General features: G+C 49.0%; 1 protein-coding gene across 3 annotated transcripts; it reads right to left on the bottom strand.

Moving 5' to 3' along the window:
* Positions 1 to 1,622: 1,622 nt before the first annotated feature.
* On the bottom strand, positions 1,623 to 26,954 carry MAMSTR (MEF2 activating motif and SAP domain containing transcriptional regulator). 3 transcript variants are annotated; one of them, XM_063138592.1, is made up of 14 exons: positions 26,938 to 26,954; positions 25,891 to 25,976; positions 18,135 to 18,200; positions 16,692 to 16,750; positions 14,536 to 14,611; positions 12,215 to 12,364; positions 11,355 to 11,491; positions 9,273 to 9,395; positions 7,915 to 8,186; positions 6,813 to 6,960; positions 5,324 to 5,734; positions 4,607 to 4,744; positions 2,465 to 2,519; positions 1,623 to 2,068 (listed from the first exon to the last, which is right to left on the bottom strand). In XM_063138592.1, the coding sequence occupies exons 2-14, from the start codon at positions 25,943 to 25,945 to the stop codon at positions 1,623 to 1,625; spliced, it is 2,136 nt and encodes a 711-aa protein (XP_062994662.1). In that variant the 5' UTR covers positions 25,946 to 25,976; positions 26,938 to 26,954. The 3 variants fall into 3 exon arrangements, with proteins under 3 accessions (XP_062994662.1, XP_062994663.1, XP_062994664.1); XM_063138593.1 differs by lacking the exon at positions 26,938 to 26,954 and having other exon boundaries at positions 6,813 to 6,957; XM_063138594.1 differs by lacking the exons at positions 9,273 to 9,395; positions 26,938 to 26,954.
* Between the last annotated feature and the right edge of the window lie 24 nt (positions 26,955 to 26,978).

The raw sequence follows: 26,978 nt of genomic DNA, 5'->3' as shown, positions 1-26,978 counted from the left end.
CCAGACATGTTGGACTACAGTCCCCATCATACCCAGCCAGGTCGCCCTAAGAGCATATCTGTGTTTTGAACTTTTATCCGCTTTAACCGCCATGCCTCCTCCCCCTACCTCCACCCTCACAAAGCATTCTGGGAAATGTACTTTGGTGAGGCTGGTGGGAATCCTCTATTAGGGTGCCCTAGACCGTCTCACAGAACTGCAATTCCCAGGTGTTCCAGTGGAGAAGGCAATGGCCCATTTTAAACCAGGTTTCACCTGCGGTTAGATATGCCCGAAGTTTTCACATCGCCTGAGCAGTTGCCCTAGCTGGGCCCTGATCCTTCCATAAACCCCTTGGTCTAAATTTCCCAGCAACCTTTGGTTACCAGGACACTACCCAATACCACCACCTCCTGCAAAAGTGGACACCTCCATATGCAGCTCCCTTAGGGAACTGCCCACCATCCCCTCCCCCGGTCCAAAGAATGGTTTTGAGCCCTGCATATGCACACATCCCCCTCCGTTTTGTAACACCAAGTAAAAACGAAAATAAGAATTTAAGAATGGCATGATCTGCTGAAGGTGGCACCTCCTCTTTTGACCAGCTGTAAAAAGGAGGTACGGTCCCCAACACAGATGGTGTTGCGGACTGTACACAGACGGTGTTCATCTCTCCCCCACAACCCCTTTCAAAAAACCATGAGGTCACCACTGCTGGTGCGGTACATTCAGGGCGGCCCCCGGAAATGATAGCTTCTCCTCCAGCACTGCAGGGGTTTGAGTCGGCACAATCCAAATGGGTTTCAAAGTTGGCACTTTCCTTCTGCTTGGTTCCATAAAACAAGACGGTATGTCTCAACCACGGTAGAATCTGTCCTCCCCATCCTCAACCACGGCACATCTAAACCCACGGGACAGCCGGGATGTGTGCAGAGCAGGTGTTGTCCTCACTGTTCAACCAAACCAACGTGGTCTCTTGAAGATGCTCTTTTCTTGGACCACAGCATTTCTCATCCTGCAAACGACTTCTAGTGTTGACATGAGGCAGACATGGCAGGAAGACCCGGGAAGACCCATCCGCTGAAAGTTTAATCCAAGGCAGCTTCCAGAGTTGTTAAGGATCCGGATGTAAACTGTTGGCTTCCAGCCAAGATGGCATCCAAAACTGGTGCCGTTCCAAGCCTCGGTGTAAGTGCTTCACAATGACATAAGATGTTGATGTCACGGGGGGGGGGGGGGGGGGGAACCATGTTTGATTAATCTATGGTGGCTTGTTAAGGTCAGTGATGCCCTGAACCACGATTTTATCCACCTGATTAGGCTGGCTCATTGGTTTCATCTGTCGCAAGATGGACACCTGATGGGAAAAAAACAAGAGTTTATGGGATTGGCTAGCCATACAAGAGTAGGTATGACCTTGACACAACCCAAACACGGGTGACTTAATTCTTCCAAGGGAACAAGTGGACTTGGCATTAACAGACACAAGGCCATCCGTGACGAAGCTCAACGCTGGCAATCCAAACACTGCCATTCATGCCCAGCTGGTACCCAGTGCTGCCGTGACCTTCCAGTTTATGAAGGAGAATCCTCCCCGCTTTCCTTCAGGCCTTGGGGACCCCGACGGGCTATTAGTGCCCCATCTACCATTGCTCCACCATTAGGTCTATCATGTGGTTGACACCGAGGTCAGGAGAATCAAAAAAGTCAGTGCAGAAGATGCTGCCTCCAGCAGGGCTGGTGGAGCCGAGGCCTGACGCAGAGCCTGAGGTCAAGGCCTCCAGCCAATCCACGGGGTCAAATCCGGCCCGGGTCCCGTTCCCTCGCCAGGCATCCGGGGGGGACGGGGGCATCTCCAGAGAGTCAGGGGAGAAAACAGAGGACAGCGAGTCCAGCGACGCCGACGAGGAGGAGGCCGTCGAGAGGAAATCGTAGGAGCCCGGGAAATCAAAGATGGCCGAGGTCACCAAAGGAAGCTCGCTGCTGGGGCGGGGCTTCTTTGCCGGTGATGCTTCTTGGGCGGCCAGCGGGGATGGGGCAACTCGATCGGGGGCTTCTGGGGTCAAGGCAGGTGCTTGAAGAAGGCTGCCTAGAAGAAGATGAGGAGAAGCGAGGATGAACATGGGCAAACAGGACGCCTACTGAGCCATTCCAACCCGAGCATCGTTTGAGTTGAGGCTTGCAAAGGCTGAGCCACATAACCTGCTTCTAGGCCAGGGCTTCACACTAGAACGTGTGAACTAACTATGGATTTCGGCATGTGGCCACTTGCCACTGAGTAACCAATGACTAAACCCTACTTAACTGGGTATATAGGGGTTGGGTTTCCAGGGCAGAGAATCTCATTCTGAAGCAGGCAGGAGACCCAGTTACCCCTTCTTTGTGCTTGGTAGCCGGATGTTTGCTCCTAAGCTTCTCTTTCAGCCACTCCTGGTTGAAGACTGTGCCCTGGTGGTAAGCCGGGACACTGGAGCCACGCTCTCACCTGTACACATCAGCGGTTCCTCTAAGATATCTTCAATGGATTGGCTTGGCACCAGCTGCACAAAGGGAAGGAAAGAGAACAGCAGCTGTAAAGGGACCTCTCACCCAGCTCTGGGGCAGGGCTCTTCCTGGTACGCTGCCGAGATTCAGCTATGTTTGAGGCAGAGGTAAGATGGCCCGGGAGCTTGTCCTCAGAATTTGTTTTCAAGGCAAGGCTTTAGCCCTGAAACATATGATGGTGATGGTGATGATGATAATTAACCCGTGCTGAATGCATTTCTCTCACCTCTGAGTCATCATAGCCTGACCACACATCTGAGACTAGGGGGCTGTCTTCACGGCGCTGGGTTGGTACCACCTCCCTCCGAAACCCGGGTTTTTTTGTCCCCCGGGGTGGCATCAGGTAATCCCGACACCGAGGAGGAAGCACAGAGTTTCTGGCGGCCAACCAGGTACTGGAGACTCCCCCCTTCCTGATGGAAGGCGACCAATTGCAGGTCACCTTCCACCAGCAACTACCCCTGGATTGGGTCCAGAGCAACTGCTCCCATTGAAAAAAACAGGGTAAGTCTCCAACTTTTTCAATGTGCCGCTTCGTGGGAAAGCCCCGTGGTGGCTGCGAAGTGGCGTCTACGTCATGTAACTGACGCAGCACAAACCTGCAGCCACCGCAGGGATTTCCCCGCGTATATAAGCCCCTTGGAGGCACTGAGGCAGGTTTCTAGGTCACCCTTTGTGGATTCCAGGCGCTGGGCGCTCCAGCTTTTCCACCATTTTAAGATGGTGACCACTGTGGAATTGTAACTTCATGATGATACTAAACACTATTTTGTTGGTTTGTGCTTCTGGCAGCTGTCCTGTACCTTTAACACTTGTGCGGCTGCATTCAGCAGGTGCAGTTTTCTCCTCCATGGAGGTGTGATGGGGAGGCTTCACCAGTTAAATTTTATCTTTCATGCACGCCCCCCCCCAAAAAACCCCTACTAGAACAGGGTGGGCAACTTGTGGGCATCCAGATGTTTTGGCATACAACCGCCATCATTAGGTTTGGGCCTAAAACTCCCATCATTAGTATTTTTCTGTGAACTTCTGTGAACCGCCAGAGTGCCTGGGCTATGGGGCAGTATAGAAATGAAACGAAATGAATAATTAAATAATTTGAACGAACGTCTGGCAAGCCCAGGATGGGGAGGTACTCACTTCTCACCCTTGGCTTTGTTGGCTGGACTGATGGGAGTTGTAGGTCAAAAATCTAGAAGGCTACAAGCTGCCCATCCCTGTGCTAGGGGGATGTACTGAACAGATGATTAAGATGACACCTCCCACTACAAATCCTAAAAAGTATAAGCAAAGAAGGGGAGGACACGTACATTGGCTACCTCTTTGTACAAGCTGCATGTAAAAAAAAAGATCATCGCCTATAAAGAGGAACATGTTGGGGGAAATTATATGGAAGGGGGTGGTGGGATGTCATGTGATCATACGAAGGGGGTCTTATACTGCGTCAGATCCTTGGTCCGTCTAGGCCAGCATGCCTGCTTTGACTGGTGGGGCTCTGGGGCAGAGAAAGCTCTTCCCCCATCCCCTGTTACTGGATCCTTCTTTGAAACCAGAGACCACCCCACCCCCCGGATCTCTGTTCTTCGCTTAGTGCAGCGGTTCCAACCTGTGGGTCGGGACCCCTTTGGGGGGTCGAACGACCCTTTCACAGGGGTCGCCTAAGACCATCGGAAAACACATATTTCCGATGGTTTAGGAAACTGTATTGACTGAACTATGTCATGTATCATCTTTTGTATTATTAAAGCTATTGTTATGTATTATTTTCATTAGCAAACCATCCCATGACAATGGATCGTGTAGAGAAGAACGAAAATAATTTTATGGTTGGGGGGTCACCACAACATGAGGAACTGTATTAAAGGGTCGCGGCATTAGGAAGGTTGAGAACCCCTGGCTTAGTGGGACCGAGAGACGCGAGAGCACTGAGAAGTTTGTGCAGCCAAAGGAATGGCTCTCATTCGTACAGCCTACGTTTTACGGGCAACGCGAAAGCGGTGGGAGGTGGACGGACCCACGAAGGTGTCAAGGGTGGGACGTGGTCCGTGGTGCCCCCCTCCCCCGCTTCCTGGGCCCACAATACCTGAGCCTTTTGGATGGCCTCTTGGAGCTCCTCCTCAAGGGAACGGGCTCCTGGGGCTGACTCTGGGGGGCTGGCTGTGATTTCAAGGGGCAGGTCCATGTCAGAATTAATTGGCTCACAGGAGAGAGGGCATAAAACCTAGTGGAAAGATGGAGGAAACATAAAGATGGGGGTCAGTCTAGCGGCTTCTGCCCCAGGCAAAAAACAAACAAACAAACCCATTATTAAATGTCTAGCAGTTATTTCTACCAGCCCCAATGCTGTTATCCCACTAGGACAAAAGACAACCCTTCCTAACACAGGATGGCAGAATGCTGTTTGGCCCAGCGGGCACAAATCCTGCTCTGAGCTTAGGGAGTGGGGTGATAGGCAGGGGCTTGGTTCAGGCCAGCTTTGGGGAATGTGGGAGTGGGATGGTGGAGCAACTGGGAAACTGGGATAGATTTGGGGGGGGGGGATGCCAGAGGGACAGCTGCGCAACCCAGGCAGGATCTACGCCACTGCTTTAAGAGGGTTTATAACAATAGTGACAACTGCTGGGGCCCAGGACAAACTCCATATACCATTTTTAAAATTGGTGTAGATCTGGCCGCCTGACACGCTGCTGCAATCCATTCGGACGGCCCGACCTTCCCTTGCACAGACAACGCAGCCTCGTCCCCTTGCTCCCTCCCCTCGCGCCCTTGGAGGTGAGCCCAGGCCCGCTGGCACGCTCACCAGGAAACTGTCTTCCCTGCCTGCCCGCTCCTTGGCACACTCCCTCTTGGGGGCGTAAGGCGGGGGAGCCCCCTGCTGGCTGGGGGGTGGCAGCGTGGCCCCCTTGCGGCGGTTCTTGATCCGCTTGTGCATCTCCAGCTCCACGCGGAGGTCGTGGTGCTGCTGCTGCTGCTGCTTCTGCTCCCGGTGGAGCTTCAGCGCGAGGTTCTCGGCCACCCGCTGCTTCTCCCGCAGGGCCTGGGCCTGGGCCTCCTCGTCGAGGTCGGAAGGGGCCAAGCGGGCGCTGGAGAGCGGGGCAGGCGGGGGCTTGGCCCGGGCCACTTGGTAAGGCTTGAGGCGCTCCAGCAGGGCCGGCTTGGTGCCCGAGACGGGGAGCCCCCGCTTCCGGAGCTGCTGACGGAGTTCGGAGACCTGGGAGTCAAAGCAATGGGCCACGAGTGATTAGGCAGCAAGAGATGCTATGAAATGGCCGTCCCCAAACCACTGCCTTCCCGATGTGTGGGGTACAATGCTTATTATCCCCCAGCCAGCATGGCCATTGGAGAGAATGGGAACGTTTCCCCCCCAGCACAGGCGATCCAAAGTGGAGCTGTAATGGAGGACAGGATGGGGGGCAAAGGATTAAAGCCCCCTACCACCACACCCAAGACCCCAATCCTGCTCAGGGGTCCGTTGAACCGGCTACAGATTAAAGAAAACAACGGATGTGCAACACGAAGCGACATTAGAAAGGTCTAGTTTGGTCCTAGAAACAGCAGCAGGTATTTGCAAAACACTTGACCTGGGCCACGTCTACACAGCGTTCCGAAGGCGCCCCGAAGCCCCAGAAGAGGCGGAGGAGGAGGCGTCCTTCGGCAGCGCAGGCTGCGGGCGGGCTGCTCCAGGCTCCGTTTCCCTTTAGCCAGCAGGCCCTGCGAGAGCTCCCAGCAGCGGGGCTGGATCGTGGGAGGGAAGAGAGCGGACGGGCGAGGAAAGGGGAGGGCGCCTCCCACGCCCCCGGGACCGCGCAGGGGCCTCCGCCGCCGCCCCTTTCCTCGCCCGTCCGCTCTCTTCCCTCCCACGACCCAGCCCCGCTGCTGGGAGCTCTCGCAGGGCCTGCTGCCTAAAGGGAAACGGAGCCTGGAGCAGCCCACCCGTAGTCTGTGCCGCCGAAGCACGCCTCCTCCTCCTCCGCCTCTTCTGGGGACGATTAAGGTACGTACTACACGAGCGTTTTCGGGGCGCCCTCAAGGGGCTCCGGGGCGCCTTCGGAACGCTGTGTAGACATCCCCCTGCAGACTCTGACACCATGTTCCCCAGCCTGGTGCCCTCCAGATTTGTTGGGCTGCATGCTGGCTGGGAATGATGGGAGTTGCAGTCCAACACACCCAGAGGGCACCAAGTTGGACAAGGCTGCTCTAATCGCAGAATTTCCAGCGCCTGCAGAATTCGGTATGTGCAGGGCAGGAGACAGGGTGGGGCTGTTAGAAATTCTCCTGCTCCATCTTACCGTCAGCTCTTCCAAGTTGGCAGGTAAGAGTTCCGGTTTGGGTGGCGAAGGGGAGGTCGGCGTGGCCGGAGAGGGAAGCGGGAGCGGAGGAGGCCCACTTGGTGGGGCGGGCGTCCCAGGGAAGCTCAGGACCTGCTCTGGAGCGCTGCTGTGCAAAGGAAAGAGAAAGAGATAAAAACAACAACATACAAATAAACTTTGGCCCAGACTAACCTGCCCTCATCTTGGTTGTGTTTTGACCACGAACAGAATCAAGAGACAGCATTTGCCTGCAGAGGGGAGGTGTCCTCACCTGTTGCTTACTATTTATTTATTTTTATTGCATTTGTATTCCATCTTTCCTTTAACCTAAGGGTGGGGAACCTATAGCCTGAGAACCGGTTGTGAATCTCGGCTTAGTTTTAACCACTTTTCGCTTTGGCTCCTTCCACTTCTGGTTCTGGTCACACCTACTTCTGAAATGCAGGCCGCAACAGGTCTCAGCCAAGGCAACATGGCCCTCGAGAGGAACAAGGTTCTCCACCCCTGCCCTCCAGATGTTCTGGACTACTGCTCCCATCATCCACACTGGCTGGGGCCCATGGGAGCTGGGGTCCAAAACATCTAGAGGACACCTGGTTGCCGACCCCTGGTGTAGTGGGCCTGCCACACCTCTCAGCCTAACTTACATCACAAGGTTGTTGTGAAGATAAAATGGGCGGCAGGGGGGAAGAGGAAGAGCATGATATAAATAAGCACTGAATATAAATTTCAGTGGGGCCGTGAATCCATTCTGCATTTCGCTCAGAACTAGCCAGGACCCTAAAGGAACTATCCAAGGTGCTGAACCAGAATGGCTTCACAGCCCCAGCGAAATCGGAGCCACGAACCCACCACTGTAAAGAAGCTAAAGGAATAAATACGCACCACAGCGGCTCCCCTCTAACGGAGTCTGACCACTTTGTGTGACGACGTAGGAGGACCACAACCATACCGGACTAACGCTGGTTCTGAACAGCCCAAACGTGAAGCAGCGGTTGAGGCAGGCGCAGTTCCACTGGTCAACCGCCCCGGCGAATGCTCCCCGCGCTGCACCCGTGGACCTGCCGACAGAAAGCCCTACCTGGCTGGGACGGCGTGCAGGGCTTGGACGCAGAAGGTGGCCGGTGGCGCTGACGTGGTCTGCTGCTGCTGGTTCAAGATCTGGAGCTGCAGGAACACCTGCTGTTGCTGCAGCAGGCGGGCGTAGGCGGCATCCATGGGCACGGGCGCCTGCTCCCCCTTCTGGTCTGGTGGCATGTACTGGTGGTACTTGAGTTTCTTCACTTTGGGCCTCGGCTCCTTCACCTTCTTGGGGCGTGGAGGTTTCCTGGCCTCAGAAACCTTGGGTGGGGCCTGGCCAGAGAAACGTGGGAGAGGCGCGGCTAAACGTGGGAATGGAAGCAGGAAGGCTGCGACTCTCAGAAGGAGGTGGAGCGTAGTGGTTAGAGCAGGGGGAGTCTAGAACTGGGCCAGGTTTTTTTTTCTTGACAGGGCCGAAAACAGCCACCCAGTGTTTTTTCCGTTGGGTTATTTATCCACTAAAAGAGCCCTTTTAGGCAGCTTACAAGTTCTACACTATAAAAGACGGTGATGAAGAAGAACAGTCAACGATCATTAGAACAAATTTCGTGGAATATGTCAAACCAGCAGCCAATGAAACGATTTCAAGCAGTAAAATCAAGCCTCATTAAGTCTGCTGAGGCAAACAGAACACACTTAGCTGGGCAATTAAAAGATAGCAAAAAATGAGAGCAGGCAAATCTTCATTGGAGAGGGACTTCCATCGCAAGGCTGCCACCACCATCACCACTGAAAAAGCCTTCTCTCTCCTTGCATGCTGGGAATTATAATCCAATTCATCTGGAGGGAACCAGGTTAGGGAATGCTGACAGAGGGCCTGTTCAGCCTTAAACCTTGCTGCTGAACCAAAAGCCTTAACCAGCGGGGCTTAAGGTGTCTTCTGAACAGGGCCAGTGTGGGCCTGTTCAGACAACACGCTCCACCATGGTTAGGCCACTAACCTTTCTGCAGCAAGGGGTTAGTGCACGTGTTTAAAATGTGGTTATGTAGCCACCATGGTTAGGAATGGATCACACGACCTACTAAGTCATGGTTCACATGACACGCTCAGCCATAAGGTTTAATTCAAAATGCTTAACCCTTGGGGTTTAGTGTGGTTTGAACAGGGCCATTCTCACACACACACACGGCGCTTTGGAGAGGGGCGGGGGAGTAATGGTGCCTGCTCAATGACGAGTAAGCCTGGCCCCACGAGCCTTTGCCCCAATTCAGAACAGACAGCTGGCGACCAGAGCACCTCCCAGAATTACGCCCCCAACATGTGGCCCGTACTTTTCTCTGGCGACAATGACGGAGCGCCCCCTTCCAATCCACGCCCTTTCCCACTGGGCCTAGCTCTGCCAGCGATCCATCTCTTACCTTGAGGAGTGAAATCGAGGGCTTGGCCAGGGGGCTGCCCCCTTGCAGAGGGAACTCTGCCTCAGAGGTGGAGGAGGATGACACAGGGGGCTGTGGATCTGACAGGATCGGGGGTAGGTCCAGCTGCAGGGAGGAAAAAATGGAACCCTCAGGCACCCTTCAGACATTCAGGCTGCCTAGGTGTTTAACTGGCAGGGATATACCATATTTCCTGTGTATATACCCCAGGTAGTGTGGTGTAGTGGTTAGAGTATAGGATTGGGGAGACCCAGGTTCTAGTCCCGACTGTGCCAGGAAGTTCGCTGGGTTACTCTGAGCAATCACTGATTCTCAGCCTAACCTACCTTCTCAGGGTTGTTGTGAGGATAAAATGGAGAGGGGGGGGGATTACGTACACTGCCTTGGGGTCCTTGAGAGGAATGGCAGGATAGAAATATAATAAATAAGTATAGTTCTGGACAAGAGGCAGTTGAGGAGAGGGAATGCGTGAAGCGGTGAGCCTGAATGGGAACAGCGGAAGTTGGTGATGCTGGAGGAAGAGTAGATTGGGACTAGTTACTTATCTACTGGTGGGTTTTGTTGTGTAGAACATTGAAGGAAAGCTTTATTGTGGCCTGGAAAAAGAGAGAGGAGGCTGCTAACGCCTCCCCAACCCCATCCTAAACTTGCTGGTTGTTATTACTTCTAGGCACGGCAATGTTCCAAAGTGCCCTGTAGAGGGCAGCAAACCCACATACTTTTATTTGACACACAGGCATCCTATCGATGTCGGAGAATCCATTTTGGGGGGGGTGAGGTTTGATGGGTTTCTTCAGCCTGCCCCCCCCCGACTTTGTTTTGGTTTTCGCTGCAGTGCCCAACGTGATCTGCAGTTAGTTGGACCAGTTTGTAGGTTTTCCAGGAATTTTGTGCATTTAGTGGGAGGAAGGTTCTGCAATTTGCGGAAATTTCAGAGCAACCTGCGCGAAAATTATGATCAAATTTGCACAAACTAAGCAAAGTATTGCTGAGTTTTCATAATTTGCTCAAATTCGGCAGTAATTTGCACAAATTGCCAAACCTTCCCCACCCACTCACCCACCCAAAAAATGCGCAAAAAGTTCCCAGAGTTCAGGGAATAGCCTGCATCTTGGCTCGCAGATGCAAATCAAACCATACACACCACCCAAAAAAGAACTGGATTTCCCACCAACGAACATCCCTATGCAGAAACACCAAGACCTAAGTTCAATTCCCCTCCCTGCCCCCAGGCCCCCAGTATTTACAACCCTACATGCTTTAAAGTGTGCACACTTGGGACCTAAACTGATGAATACAACTTGGGACTCAAAGAACACTCGAATTCTCCTCCTGCAACAGCAGAACACATTTTTGACAACACCATTTGTCTGCTGTGTTCCTTTGTGGACCAGGCCAACAGCCGCAGGAGTGAGAGGCCTGAGTGTCGGGCACTTGTTTTAAATATGTAACATAGAAAGAAAAGAGCATGGATGGCTAACCAGTTGCTCAGTAGGAAGAAAGCACTGCACCTCAGGAGTCATTTCTGGCCTATATGGTGTGTAAGGGCACATATTAGCCAGGCCTCCTAAAACGGTCAAAAGCCCCCATTGATCCATCTCACTGTGCTCCACAAAAAGTCAGAGGGCAACGCGAGAGACTTCTGTCGTGTCGTGTGCCCATCCCACCTTTTTCATCTTGTCCCCTCATAACGGCCATTGCCAAGTTATGCTGTCTTTTACAGATTCAGGAATTTCCTGACAATTGAGCATGTTTTAAGTATGACTGCTTTCCAGATGTTGGTGTGAATGTATTTTGGTAGGCCCAGTTTCTGAAGGTTTTCTGATGTGATGCCAGTGACTGATGTGACTAATGGAATAATTGTGACCTTTTCCTGTTGCCATAGTTCTTTGAATATTATTATTATTATTATTATTATTATTATTATTATTATTATTATTATTATTATTATTATTATTATTATCCTGGAGCCAGCCTTGTTCATTTCTCCTTTCCCCCTTCTGCTTAGTACTCCTTCATCAATGCAGGCACACAAACGCACACTATATGCAGCCGGTTGCTTACTTGAAAGGCTGTTCCTGCGGCAGAAGGATTCCCATGAGTGCTGACGGGAGACAGCGCAAAGCAGGGGGAAGAGGATGAAGATGAGCTACTGAGGTCTTCCTCGAAGTTGAAGGAATCAGGAGCAGCAGGAGTTGCATCTGGAGATGGTGTTGAGGCGGGAGGGAGCTTGGTGTTATTACAGCAGAGTGAGAAAGGGCAGCATTAACTGCTTCCCCTGACACTTTTCAGTTACGAAACGGACAAGCCAAATAGCAGAGGTGGTTTTCATTCATTCATTCATTCAATTTTTAATCTGCCAAGTAACGTTTTCCAAGTTCTCCCAGTCCAACTCTCTAGTCCCTGTTTAAACTCGCTTTGATACCTCCTGCCAGAGAATGCCAGAGCCCAAGTATTTTCCCCATAGTCCCATCAGGACTTGCTCCGCTATGAGCCTTTTTACATGGGGCAGTTAATCCACTGTATCTACATTGTTTCATCACAGAATTGAGATCCAAGAACTACACAAAGAGCGTTTCCTTTCCTGCTTTTCCACCACATAACCTTTAGGTGGCACTGTGGTATAGCAGAATAGCGCAATTACACAAATGGATATAGCATTTTCTTTCACTTTCTTTAAATAATACTGCATTTCCCCTGTTCTAAACAAACTCACCAGAAGTGCTGTTGAAAAATAGAAGTGAAACTGGAGGGTCACATTGTCGTCTAAAGAAGCTGTAAACAACTGCAAGTAGGGAATGACGAGCACACAACAAATGCTAGTGTAGAAAAGCCTTTTATCTTGCCCCTGGAAGACTCTTTCCATTCCCTGAGGTAGCTTTCCTCCTTCTGGAGCACTCCAAGCATCCTCCCTAAACCATTACCTGTCACTACATCCTTGATTCCCGGATCCAAGGGGAGGATATTTTTCTTCACCAGCTCAAGTGGCCCAGGGCGGTGTAGGATCTTCTCACTCAGGTCTTCGGCCAGACGAGCCTTTTTGTCCTGCAGCTCAGAAGGGTCCCCTGGAGACACTGGAGTGGTGAAGGAGAGGAGGACTGAGTGTTCATGGGAAGCAGAAGAACGAACATGAAGACAGTCCTGCTGGATCAGACCGGAAGTCTCTCTAGTCACTACAGGGGGTGGTGGTTAAACCTCTTCCAGTGCAAAGCCCAAAGTCCATTTCAGAAGAGCTCTTGGGGATCACATTGAAGTGGTGGGAGGGGCCAAAAGCAAAAGGGAGCAGGGGCAAAAATACCAGCATAATGACCCCATTCAGACGACACTCTAAGCCACGGCGATTAAGCATTTTGAGCTAAGCATGATTGCTTACTGTGTCGTGCGAACCATGACTTGGCATGTTGTGCGAACCATCCCTAACCATGGTGGCCACATAACCACGGTTTAAACATGCTCACTAACCATTTGCTGCAAAAGGGTTAGCAGGCTAACCATGGCCAACCATGGCTTAGTGCGCCGTCTGAACAGGCCCATTGTAACGTAAAGCTCTTACTGCCAGGAACAGTGCCATGGGAGAGGCATTTCCACCTTTTAGCATAGGAAGGAAACTGCACCAAAGTTGGGGAACCACCAGCGATCAGGGTAACAAGGTCATCTATCTATTCCAGCGCCTTGTCTCCAGCAGTAGCCAACCCGTTGTTACTGGGAGGCTCACAAACAGGGGGCAGGAGGGATATAATCATCCCCTGGCAGTTGTCCTTAACATCTGGTCATTAGAAGTTATGCTGCCTCTGAACAGGAAGGTTTCGTTTTAGGGGATGGAGCTCTCCCCCACGGATTTGTGATCCTTTTTAAAGCCCTCTAAGCCTTGAGGACCTCAACATGTCTTGCGGCAAGGACTCCAAATCCCAAGGAAGTTAACAACAGGGAGTGAGGCTTAAGTGCCGATTCATGCTATTCAGCCCACATGGAGAAGTTGGGAAATAGCTCTCCATGCATCCTCCTGAGCCCGATTCCAAAATTCTGAGCCCGCCCAAATTTTCAGAAAAAAAGGCTTGGTTTGCAGAAGGAAAGGAAAGGAACCTCTCGTGCAAGCACTTGAGTCATTGCTGACTCCTAGAGGGACGCCTGCTTTCGCTGACGTTTTCTTGGCAGACTTTGTAACGGGGTGGTTTGCCATTGCCTTCCCCAGTCGCAGTTCCCTTTCCCCCAGCTAGCTGGGTACTCATTTTACCGACCTTGGAAGGATGGAAGGCTGAGTCAACCTGAGCAGGCTGCCTGAGAACCAGCTTCCGCTGGGATCGAACTCAGGCCGTGGGGAGAGTTTTGGCTGCAGTAACTGCCGCTTACCACTCTGTGCCACCCAATTGCAAATCAAGCCAAGGTGTACTCATCCCTCACTAAGTGCAGAGTACCAAGGCAGGAGGGATATTAGGGGGGTTGGACCAAGCATTTCATCATCACTTGTGGGTTGTACTGTTAGTTGTGGGCTAACAGTGCAACCTTCCCATCCGCTTTCCCCATTGGGGGCGCAGGATACAGAAAAGCCCAGATTGCCTCCCCATTCTCGGGCTGCAAAGCAGGAGGCACCGTCTGCACTCTTCTGGAGATGGCCAGCAAAATCCTGTAAACATTTGGGAGCAGGGAACTTACTTTCATAAAAATTAGTAGCTTGCTTTTATTTCTTACTCTCTCCAACCCCCCCTTTTTTTTTTACACTCAGCATTGTCACTCCAAGTGATCTCCAAGGCTATGTCTCCCTGCAATGTCTTTCCCGCAGTGACAAAAAAAAAAAGTTTTAAAATAGTTTAAAAAGGGGGAGGGGACACTTCTGTTACTAACATTTGTGAAAATAAGTCTCATCCCCGCTCAAAGTTTTAAAAGTTTCACCACCAATCCTGAATATTGTGGGGTTCTTTTCCCTTCACCCCACTTTTGATCCTGAACCTATCCCTGTGATTCTGCCAAAAAAAGTTCCCCCCAGAGTTCTTAGCACAGCCCTAGATGCAGGGGCCCAGGACACCTGGCTTTGGGGGGAAGGAAGCGTGAATTAAAAGACTAAAGTTGGGGTCTGACAGTCTGGACTCCTGGCTTCTCTAAATGATGAATGGGTGAAATGAGGTTAAGCAAGAGACCCTCAATATCTTGGGTTTTATATCAGTACTTTTGGGCACATGTCTTCCTTCAAGTAGATGATACAGGATTGGCAACGATGAATAGGACACAGGCAGAAGTTACTCCCTACCTTCTGGAAGCTGACCCTTCGCAGGGCCAGTCTTATGGGGCCGGGGCAAAACTTTCAGCTTTGCGATCTCATTGGCCTGCAGAGAAGCAGAGGGAAGCGCAACATTAGCGACAGGCCCGGCCAGCCACTGCCCCCGGATGCCCGGAGTATAACAAGCAGGGCCAACGCTCCCAAGCCTTGAACCAAGATCGTCGGATGGCTAAAAGCCAGAACCCCCGCCACATCGGCTTCTTCCTGATCTGTCCAGAGCCCCTGCCCACCCACCACCACGACCCAACCATGGCGTTTTGGCAGCTGCAGTCCAGATGGGCCATTATCACGTTTCCACCAGCGAGGGCGAGAGAACTTCGTAGCCCAGAATGTGCCACTGCAAATGTTGTTAATGTGCCACAGTAAACAAGAGGGGGCCATTTAAAAATTAAATCTGTGTTCTGCTCAGTTTAGCAGCGACTGCATGCAGACAATTATATTCCGGCTTAATAAGCTGAAATATGTCTGACTGCGCACGCTGTACCTTCACATGAATGGGTGAACAAACCTGCAAGTCTTCCATTAACTATCATTTCGCTTTTCATCCAAACTAGAAAACCATGATTAACAGCTTCAGAATAAGCCAGGATATTAAGCCATGATTTGAAGCTGGCTTAATATTCTGGCTTGTTCTGAAGTACTTACCCGTAGCTTCCCTGATTGGATGCTGGTATAATGGGGCCAGGGTTTGCAGGGACACAGCTCTGGTGGGGTTTTTTTAATTAGTAGAGATGCTGATATCATCTTCCTATCCCCCACGTTTCTCTCTTCTCTCTGACCTTAGCTGCAATCCTCCCAGTAGCTGGGGAAAAGGAATTTTCCCGGCAACGATATACTTTTCTCTGTTGCAATGCAACGAATTTTGGGGCGGCTTGATTTTTGAACGGAGAATTAAGACCCATTAGCTTTACAAAAGACTTGCTCTTGGATGAGATTTAAAAAAAAAACCTGGTTTGTTGATATGGATCAACTCAGTTGCCTGTATTTTTGGACTCTGCTTGGGGCATGGCTATAGGACTATCATGATGCTTCAAAATTCATCAGTAATACCACTTCAGGAAACTGTAGTTAATGGAAAACTTTCTGGCTCGCTTGCTCCCATGAAGAGGGGAGAACTGAAGGGGCTGTGTGCACAGGCAACAAGCTCATTCATCACCCAGCTTATTAAGGCAAGACAGCTACCAACCCTGAAGTCTAAAAGGACAGCTATCCTGACTAGTAACGTGGGGCTTAGTGGTGGAGTGCATGCTTTGCATGGGAGAGGCCCTGGGTTCAGTCCCATCATCATCATCATCATCATCATCATCATCATCATCATAATTCTTACCCGCCTCTCCCTCTGGATCGAGGCGGGGACCAACATAGAATACAAAAATATTATAAAATACATAAAACGGATTAAAACCTAGAAAACTAATACATTATTAAAATAACAGCCAGACATCTTAAAATTCGACTGGGTAGGCCTGCCGGAAGAGATCAGTCTTTACAGCTTTTTTATATTCAGAAACACTGTTGAGTTGACGAATCCCTCCCGGCAGGTGATTCCACAGTCTGGGAGCAGCAGAAGAGAAGGTCCTCTGGGTAATGGTTATTAGCCTAGTTTTCTCTGACTGAAGTAAATCCTTCCCAGAGGACCTGAGGACCTGGGACCTCCGGGAGAAGGTCCCAGAGGACCTTCTCCCGGATTGTACGGGAGAAGGCGATCCCGCAGGTAACCTGGACCCAAACCATTTAGGGCTTTAAAGGTGATAACCAACACTTTATACTTTGCCTGGAGACCAATTGGCAGCCAGTGAATTTGCATTTCCAGTTAAAAGGATCATGGGTAGCAGAACAGAGAGAGAGAGAGATTTCCCTAACTTAAGACTTTAGAGAACTACCATCAGTCAGAGTGTCAGTATGGAAGCAGGACTGAAGGGCTGCCTTCTCCAGTATGACCCAGCCCTGTGTTCAGATTTTCCGGGGAGACTCACCACCATCCCAATCAACATTATTGAATGGTGAGAGAGGGGCGGGGCTATAGAAGCTCATATACATGCCTGGTGAGCCAGCAGTCAGTAGTGGTGGCTGGTGAAAACCCAGCTCACATGTGACTGGAATCCCTAGATCCCATTTATACTCACCCGGTTCTGGCCCTGTGTCCCGTTGGGCTGCGTGAAAGTTGCAAGAGGTTTGTTGAGTGCTGGAGGATCAATAAAGGGAGATACGTTAGCGTCACCAACAGAGGAAATTTTCCGTCTTCCGTTAATATGTCCTTTTCTCCTTTGGGGACATCTTTAAGATAACCCAGCACTTCCAGAGAAGGAACCAACTGGCATTTACACAAAGAGGTGGCTTTCTGCCAATCCAAACAGGATTTTATCGCCCCAAAGGGATGGGGAGATTTGGGTTAGAATTCCGGCTGACTCCTGGATCAACCAATGGTTTCAATACGTCACTGACCTTCTCAGTACCCTGTGCTATCAAATGGGGGTAATGTTATTCAAGGCTGCCTACATTCTGCAGGGCCACAATTTCATCCCAGGTGTGTGTGTGTGTGTGTGTGTGTGTGTGTGTGTGTGTGTCATTTGGTATCTGGCACAAAATTCGCCACTTTGGAGTTCTAAGCTCATTTTTTTAAAAAATGTATCTATCCAAGTTTCTAGCCCTCATGATGATGGAGGAGACTGAGGCAGCCTCTCCTATTTGTATTGTTACACAAATAAAAGCAAACATTAAAGTAACAGCTTTTCACTGAAACATGCATAGACTAATCCAGCCTTTCCCAGCCTGGTGTCTTCCAGATGTGTTGGGAGTTGTAGGCCAACATATCTGGGAGCAGTAGTCCAGCACATCTGGAAGGAAGCCGGTTCGGAAAAGGTGTCTAAACGTTCTCCTTATCATATGAGGAGCCCTGTTTTCCATTTCACACAAATGCACTCACGCCCCCAGGCAGGGCTGGCGTCAAGGGTAGGCGTGGTCGGGCTTCTGCCAAGGGATCACATCCTGGCAGGGGCCCACTGACAAGAGACCCTGGACTTGCTCCTCCTCTTCTTCATCACTGTGAACTGCTTGTTTACCTGCCTCTCACTCGGCCAGACAACGGTAGTGAGGAGGAGGAGGAGGAGCAGATGTGACTTCCTGCTTGCTCATTGGCTCTCTGCCTGTCAACCAAGCACATGGCAGCAATGATGAGAGAGAGGAGGAGGAGCAATAGTAACTGGTGACAATTGCAATGAGAAGGTGGAATCATTGAGGGAGGGGCCCCATGGAAAGTGTCTCCAAAACCTGGACCGGAATTGCCACCAGGCAGGGTGGCCGCCATTTTCCTTTCCAAATCCCTGTGCCTGCCACAGCTGCATGGCCTGCAAAAATTCAACAGGTCCCCTTCCCCATCACGGCAGGAAAAGTATCCGCTGTTGATGCGGGCCTCTTTGTCTCTTACTGGTGGGGCGTTTTTAAATAGGGGCCAATTTTACTTCCTGGTAGGGAGGCCAGTTGCTTTCCTCTGGCCTCCAGCCCTCTCCTGCCTTGGTCCTGGCGTCCTCTTTGCCATGTGATCCCCTTTACTTTTCGGGGGGACTCACCTGGAATTAAGTGGCGTTCGGAGAGTTGCTCTTGGGACCGCCGGTGTTGCATTCGCAGCTGCAGTACTGCAGAGAGGCAATTATTCAAGGTATGAATAACAGGAATGGGTTGATTTGAATCGCCCGATTGACGCAAGAAGAAAGGGGGGAAAGGAGTGAACACTTAAATTCCAAAAACATAATCATAAAAGCTATTTACATTTTAAAAAAAAAAAAACCACAACAATATAAACAGTAGAGGGATTGGTATATAATTTGAGATTAGCAATGTTGACACGGTTTGTAGTTATTTGGTTTGGAATGACAAATTTGGCTCATTAAAGGCAAACATTAAACTGGCAAATAAAAGCAAGCTAATAAAAACGTGTTAACTAAGGCAGCTATCCTAACCCCTTTGGAGAGCTGCCAGAGGGGAATCAGGGTACAGTGGGGGGGGGGCTTTCTGCCAGCGGGGGGAAGGGGCTCTCATTCCCAGAGGCCACGCTGACACACACTGAAGCTCCACCAGCAGAAATCCGCTGCTGGCAGGGCTCCTGCCGACACAGGCTATCAAACATGTTGTTCCAGGGTCAGGACAGGGTCAGATCTGGATCTACTGGATCCAAAGGCCCTCCATTCTCCAGGTCCATGAAGCTGATGTTGCTCGTTTCCCCACCCCCACCCCCGCCCATTCATTTCAATGGTGGAGGAGGGGAGGATTCCAGCGAAACAATTTCCACCAGCTAAAAACCTGTTAAAGATTCTCCCACTTTCCGAATTTGATTTCAAACTGCAAACCAGCAAGGGACAAGATGGCCTCTGTTCAGGATTCCCAACCATTGACTGTACACACTCAGTCCAGCAACTAATTGAAATAATGAATCCTACTTTGCTTCACTTTTGTCAGCTTTTATGTATCTATACATGCTGCGTTACAGGGGACACATGGTGCCTTGCACAGTCACACAGTCACACAGGCTAAAACAGAAAGATCCTTTGCCCCAAGGAGCCTACAATCAAAAACAGAGAGAAGGAGGGAGGAAAAGCGGGACAATACAGGATGCGGGCTTGCTTACAGTTGGGACTAAAGAGATAAGTCGAAGGGGCATTTTGAGCAGGGATCTGAAGGAAGGGGGAGAGGTGACATCACATTTGAACTCAATCCAATTACGGAAGCCATTAAACCCAGTGCTATCTGCAGTGCGTTGAAAGGTGCTGAACAGAATGGAGTAGATATTTTGATTGAGGAAATAGCGGATGCTACCACCTGAGGCTTTTATAGCGCCATCGCTGAGCCTCATTCACGGAAGTTTATGGGAGGGCTCAGATGACAATGGCTGGGTTCACACAACATGCTAACCCACACAGTGTGGGTTATTGAACTGTGGGTTATTGTGTCATCTGAATGCAGCAGGGCTGCTTGTTAACTATGCGATGTGGCCCTTTAACCACCCTGAACAGCCCAACAAGAACCTGTGGGTTCTCAAGACGGCTTGTTTGAGAAAAAATAAACCACACTACATAGTTAACAAGCCATCCTGTGGAAAACGCACTGCGTTCAGACAACACAACAACCCACCCTGCAGAAAACACGCTGCGTTCAGACAACATGATCTCCCATGGTTGGTTAGTGTGTTGTGTGAACCCATTGAATGCCTTCTACTCATGACTCCCCTGTATTTTCTTACAGCTTCTTCCATCTTTTTCCTTAGCACAGAGAATTTGTTAAGGAGAAAAAGATGGAACAGCCACACAATGTCTTCTGACGACGGGTGCTCGGAGCCCTCCATCTGGAAGCACCCAGCTTGAAGAAATCAAGAGAAACTGTACTACAGAGAACAAGCTATTCAGTGATCCAGGCGGCATCCATTTTTGCAACACTGTGAGACAAGGCAACACAATGTCTCTTTCACGATTTGCTGCCATTTTGGCATTGCTGTTCAGTAAAATAAACTAGGAATATAGAAACAACATCAATTGTCAACAACAAACGGATTTAGCTTTCGCCAATGACTATCCAATGATACAACGGAATTGAAGAAGTAAATTTGACAAGCTGGAGCAAAAACCTCACATAATTGGTCTGGAAATTAATCTCTCAATAGTTAAATGAGTTTTGCCCAGTAGATATTGTTAAAATCAGTGGAGAAGAAATTGGGACTGGCATCTACTTTGGTCAATGAATAACTAAAACCAACCCTTTTGAAGGTGAATACACAGGCCAGTTTTAATTGAATAAAGTCATCTTGACTTGACAATGAACTGCCCAAAGGAGAACTTTACAGCTCAGCAGTGAATTCTGCAATAATCTATGGTGTGTGGAGTGTAAGTTGGCAACATTAGATGAAGAAAAATTAGCTGATAACTAAAGGGCTGTGGAATGATATATGCAAAAAAAAACTTTCTTTGTGACCGCATGCAAACTGAAGAAATATGGCAGTTCGTGGGCATAATAGCTGTGATACAGGCCATCTATGATACCACTACAGATGAGCTAGCCTTGCGCTCCACTGGCAAGACAACAGGTGGACTTCCCGCCTTACAGACTGGATTCCCAGGGATCAAGTGCATACCACTGGCAGACCTAAAATGTGCCGAGCTGATCCAATGACGGAACCCTTTGGTCCCCAATGGAAAACAACATGCTTGAGATAAAATGGAATGGTGCGCCTTTGGCTTGCACTCATGGAGGAAAAGACTCAGTACAGTCATACTGTGGGCTCATCTACACCATGCAGGATATTGCACTATGAAAGTGGTATGAAAGCAGTATATAAAAGGCACGAGCCACACCAAGCAGGATATTGCGGTATGAAAGCGGTCTATGGTATGCGTCAATGGGCCCCAACAGTTGTCAGTGCGCTTCAATACCGCCATAAAGCAGTAGTGTGGCTCCTGCCTTTTACATACCGCTTTCATACCGCTCTCATAGTGCAATATCTTGCTTGGTGTAGATGAGGCTATACTTAACACAGATGGCTCCGATTTTGGCAACAACCAGAGCAAATGTTAACTTTCTTGGCTAACTCAGCATCTTTGCCTCCCAGTTACGAGTAGATTTACTCATCATCATAGGAAACCTCAAGTTCTCCACTACTTGGGCTCTCCATTTGAATCTAATGTCCATATGCAAAAGGCACTCAAATGAACAATGTGGGAAAACCTCAACTATACCACTTCCACAAACAGGCATACAACTTTCTAGACTGGTCTTCTAATAGCAGTCTTCTAAAAAATAATAATGTGGCCATTGTTTTGAGTCTTAACACTGTATGCGGAAGTTCTAATTGCAAGACATCGAATCAAAGGGCACCCAGAGCAACATTTAAGTCACATCTGCACAACCAACTGGTTTAATTGTCATTCTCTCCCCACCCCCCTCACACACACAAACACATACATACACAGAGAGGAATTATAGGAACTGTAGTTTTGTTAGGATGCTAAGAATTCTCTGTAAGAAGTTCCTGGCATCACAAGAAAATGAGCAGGGTTGGGAGTCTTCTTGGCACCTTCTAGAGTGATATCTCATGCATTAAACTCCAATTAATCCAACTGCTAATCATTCCTCCACCCAGAATCCTTGGAATGTTCATGGTTCAAGGCAGTCAGGAAGTTGAAACTTCCCTTGCAGAATTCCCAGCAGCACACAAAACTACAGTCCCCACAATTCCCTGACAAGAAGAAGGGGAAGCCATTACAGTTGCACGAATTTATGTTTCTAATATAGAGATCCCTACAACTGGCGCCACTTCCCTGTGGCTCCTCCAGTCTGACCACCGAATCTGGAATGAAAAGGGGATCAGTTCCACGGGAGCTAGCACAGAGAGCCTGATTCACCAGCGCTCACCACATCACTAGCGCAGGGACACTGCTGGAAAGTAAGACGATAAGAGTTGGCAAGGCAGCAACATCCCAGCTGCACGGGAAACCTAAATTAGTCTTGCTATCCTGCTTTGAAATCAAAAGCACTGCGAGGGCTCTTCATATCCGTGCAGCAATCCAAATACTGCTCCCCTGGGACAATGCCTGGGAAGGATAACCTTGACCAAGGAAGAGCACCAAATGGGTACAGTTGGGGTGTGGGGGGTTGAGCCGCCGGCACCCCTGCCTCACCCCGCCATCAAACTGCAAGCACGTCATATCTTTGGAGGGTGGGACTGCTCCAAGCGTTTCTATTCCTGTGCCCCCTTCGCTCCTGTCTGCCTGGGCATTTGTCCCGTTGTCAGCAGCAGCTGAGGTGACGCCACCAGCTATTTATTTAAAAGGCTGGAAACACAAGATGCCCCCTAACTCCCAGGCCAGAGGCTGCAAGAACTGCTCAGGGAGAACCCACTGTCTCTGAAACATGAGTGCCGCCCCCCTCACACATCACACAGGGGCACGCAAGCGTTTTGCCACTTTGGAGAACTGTGGCAGCCAATTTCAGCTCCTCAATACAAGTGCCTGCTACAACACTGACATCTTTGCCACGCTCATACGTGCCATTCTCAGAATGGTTCACAAAGTAACAATTTGCCTTTTAACCAAACAACTGATTGGACTTAAATTCTTGCATCAGAACCACACTGCAAGTGTCTTTCTGACAGGGAATGCAATCATTTACAATTTAATTTTTAAAAACCATCATTCATTATGGCTGTAATCCTATAGGTGCCTAAGTGGAAGTAACCCACATTTAACAAAGTGGGAGCTACTTTTGAGTAGATATGCATAGGATTGTATTATATGAGAAGGAAAGGCCATCTTTAATTTTGTCATTAGCTAATATAGTCACATGCTAGAACCAACATAGCCACATGCACACAAACACATGTGCCCTTAATTCTCACTCTAACTGATCGAAATGGTCCTTTGTTGATTAAAAATGCCCCCTACTAAAGGTTTGATGAACAAAATACATTAAAACAATGCTGGTTTACACACGCACATAATAAAACATTTTACAAACCCAGTCTATGCCTTAAAGAAAGAAAAAATCTGTGGAGAAGTTCTTGGGGTGTTTCGCCACAGGAGAGAGGCATGTGAGGTTTAGAATGGCACCACAGGAGCCATTGAGGAATACCTGTTATGTTGTGAGCAGATGGGCTGTTTACTCGGCTGGGCCTGAACAAAATGGCTGCTGGATACCAGGGTTAGGTTATGAAGTTCTGCTGGCCAAAAAAACTGGCCACTGTTTCTAAAAGGAAAGTGGTTCTTACAATTGACTGAAAGGACATTGAGTTGACATTGGCCCTGTTCAGAAGACACCTTAAACCACGGCAAATAAGGCAAAAAGCCTTATTCACAGTGGTTAAAGCCATGGTTTAGGGTGTCTTCTGAACAGGGCAGATGACTGAAGTGGGCGTATTCTGGCACTTCAGCTTTGGAAAGAGCATTTGCTCAAACCTTCTTGAGCCATTTTTCTTACCCCCATGAGAAAGAGAGAGGAAACATACAAACAGTCACTTTAGAACTACTGTGTTTCTCTTGCCCAGGCTGGCCAAGCAAGTTGTAAAGTTGCAAACTGCTGGTCTGGTATGCTGCAGGAGGCAGTGAAAGGAACCTTACATTCACTTAAAAATAAAGTAAAAAAAGTCTCAGAATTTGAAGGCACCCCTGAGATTTAGAGAACCACAAGAAACAGGGTTAGCCCTCTCCCTGTTCTTCCAGGGCTGCCTGAGCCTTCCCAGTCTACAGAAAAAGGCATATTTTTGGACAGTCCCCAGTACTGAACTCTGGACATGTTTAGAGGTCCAACGTCATTTTTGAAAATTAGAAATGGTAGGTCTCTCCACCCCCAGCAAAAGCCCAAACTTATACGACCAAACACTCAAAGACTAAAGGGCTAATCATACATATCTGTGCTGACCTTATCCCCTCCCCACAATAATCTTGAGATCTACCTATTGTACTGGCTCTCCCATTTATCTGTATCCTACTGCAGGAGTAAACAGATGTTTACCTAAACCATCAAAATATTTAAAAAATCATGATCAGACTCCATTTCAGGTGGACAATAGACTGAAGAGGAGATTCACCACTTTCCTGGCAATTTCCACTCTGCACGTCATTAAAAATAATGAGCTGGGGTTGGGGGGGTTGATGTCATTTTCACTTTCTGATTTAGATATTAACATTTATATGGCTATCATTATGCACAGCACCTGTGTAAGCAGTAGGTTTGCCTCAAGAATGTAATCATCAGCATTAACTTCCTATAGTGTTTTTACTCTGCATTCAGTTTTACAGTAACTCTAACATATTATTATTTGTCTTTATTATTTATTTCATTTCTATATTGCCTTATAGCTGAAGCTCTCTGGGCAGTTTTACAACAGTTCATAAAATAATAAAGTACAACATAAAATACAACATAGAACACAGCATAAAAATTACATATGCAAAATTTAAAACAATTTAGGCAGCTAAAAACAGTTTCAATAAAATATTAGACCTGCTTAGATGACTGGCTTCAATGCCCCATCACATACCACTAAATGTTATTAAATGCCTGGGAGTAGAGGCCAGTCTTAACCTGGTGCCAAAAAGATGACAGTGTTGGTGCCAGGTGGGCCTGAGTGGGGAGCTCATTCCATTGTCAAGGGGCCACCACTGAGAAGGCCCCCTCCCACACTCCGAGCCTCCCTCCCTCATATCATGACTTGGGCCATTAAGGTTCTGATGGAGTGCTGAAGGGGTTAATTTCTTTAATTAAAAAAGATTTATCTGGAGGGAACCCACACCCTCTAACCTGTAGGGCCTGCCCTTAAACTAGTCATGTTCTAGTGGTGTGTGTGTGCATGATTAACTGTGGTTACTAAGCGGTGTGGGAAAAGCACTCCACACATGCCTAGAGAAACTAAAGGCAAGACCTGTCATTGAAAACCTGGTTCTAATTAATTGATGGTGAACAGGGCCTGTATTGTTGCTTCACACAGTATAGAAAATTCAGATGTGTGCAGTAAAGTTTTTCCCGTGCTGGCTGACAGTGGCCCTACTAGGATGAAGCATCACAGAGGTGGCACCAGGCCCTCTGTGCTACCTGGTGGCACTGGACCTATCTTAAAGGATGCAGAGTAGGAGACAAGATGGATCTGATCCTTCAGGAACAATCCACCAGGAGTCTCCTGTGACGGTCAGGAAACCAGCCCCCCCCCACACACCTTTAGCACCCTGCTGAGCCTGCCCCAAATTCAAAATAAACAAATATATGCCCATTTCCTCCAATTTTTTTCCATTTGCTTCATTTGATTTAATTCTTGCTTCTTCATTTATTTATTTATTTATTACATTTCTATACCACCCAATAGCTGAAGCTCTCTGGGCAGTTCACAAAAATTAAAATCATAGTAAAACAATCAACAGGTTAAAAGCACAAATACACAATACAATATAAAAAGCACAACCAGAATAAAAACCACGCAGGAAAATTGATATAATTGATTGATTATTATTGATTATTATTATTATTATTATTATTATTTAATTATATCTTGCATTACAATTCTTAGGAATTTTCAAGGTATCTCACATCTATAAAACAATATTAAAAATCACCTCAAAACCTGCGGTGTAAACCGCAAACACAGCAATCAACAAGTAAAACAACAGATACAATAAATGGGCAGGATTTATACATGCAAAGTCTAGACAAACAACCTCACGAAGAAACCTCAAATAGTACTAAAAGTTGACAACCTTGTGAGATGTGTGCAAAACAGTAAAACAAAACAACAAAAAACCTAAAACCTAAACCCTAAACCAAAACCCACGTCACTCTCAGATCCCAACTTACCGGAGCGGAACTTGCTTCTGATCAGCATGGATCGTTCAGAAGCCAGGAGTGTCATCTTTGGGGTCCGTGCAGCTACAAGCCCTAATCTGTGGCAGGCCCCAAAGATATTCAGCAAGGTAGGGGCAATGGGAACAAAGAGACGAGCGTAAGTAGAGGACAGAGAAGGATCTCAAAGAAGGATGCTGCTCTCAGAGAATCCAGCAGGCTGTTCTTTCCAGCAGGTCTTCCTTTCATGCGCCTGGGCAGCCAGTGTGGGACAGAAGCAGGATTGCTGGGCCTGGGCCTCAAATCCCCACTCAGCCAGGGAGTTCTTAGGGCCTATGACTTAGGGTGACCCTGGGCCTGTCACTTTCTCTCACCCTCACCTGTTACTGTAAACAGCCCTGGGAATTTTGACCTGGGGGGCAGTATAGGCCACCTCCGCAGAGGGAAGAGCCCTGAGTTCCCAGGAGGAAAGGCAAGATTAATGCAAGGATGGATAAAAAAATCTGCCTCACTGGGTTGTTGCAAAGATACAACTTGTGGGGGGGGGGGGCAAAGGGGAGGAGAGGAGAATGCATGTCACCCTGAGTCCCTTGCAGGGCAGGCTGGGCAAACTAACCATTTAACAGCTCTGCAGCTCGCAGAAATGCATCAGGTGGAGAAGTGATTCCTGACTTCGACGTCAACTGAAGGACACTGCTTCACCTGTGGAGTTTCTGCCCTGTTCCAAGGCACAGCAGCCCCACGGAAGGGATAGTGGTGGCAACACTCCTTTTTTAATCACAGGCCCCAACTATGCCGGCCTTCCCCAACCTGGCACCCTCCAGGTGTGCTAGACTACATCTCCCATCAGCCATGGCTGATGGGGACTGTAGTCCAGCACACCTGGGAGGCTCCAGGTTGAGGAAGGCTGCGCTGCACCCTCCTCCGGGAGAGGCCAGGAGTCTGGACTCCACTCCAGTCTGCCCCGGAGACCCCAGACCCCCTTCAGGGAACCCAGGAGTCCGGGCTGGTTTACGCGAAGCTGCCCCTGCCGCAAGGACCCAGGCGTCCGGGCTGGCTCACCGGAATGGTCGAGAGAGCGCCGTCGTGCTCTTGCTGCTGCT

Source organism: Elgaria multicarinata, chromosome 11 (genome assembly GCF_023053635.1).
Source record: "Elgaria multicarinata webbii isolate HBS135686 ecotype San Diego chromosome 11, rElgMul1.1.pri, whole genome shotgun sequence".
NCBI classification, from domain to species: Eukaryota; Metazoa; Chordata; class Lepidosauria; order Squamata; family Anguidae; genus Elgaria; species Elgaria multicarinata.
The sequence above is the reverse complement of the archived record's forward strand: the minus strand, read 5'-3'. Positions and strand labels throughout refer to the sequence as shown.

Excerpts from the sequence above, each read along its gene's own strand:
- MAMSTR (XM_063138592.1), bottom strand. The coding sequence starts at position 25,945 with ATGACACTCCTGGCTTCTGAACGATCCATGCTGATCAGAAGCAAGTTC. Across the intron at positions 14,612-16,691 it reads GGACACAGGGCCAGAACCGG|GCCAATGAGATCGCAAAGCT; the intron begins GTGAGTATAAAT and ends GCTTCTCTGCAG. Across the intron at positions 6,961-7,914 it reads CTGCACGCCGTCCCAGCCAG|CAGCGCTCCAGAGCAGGTCC; the intron begins GTAGGGCTTTCT and ends TCCTTTGCACAG.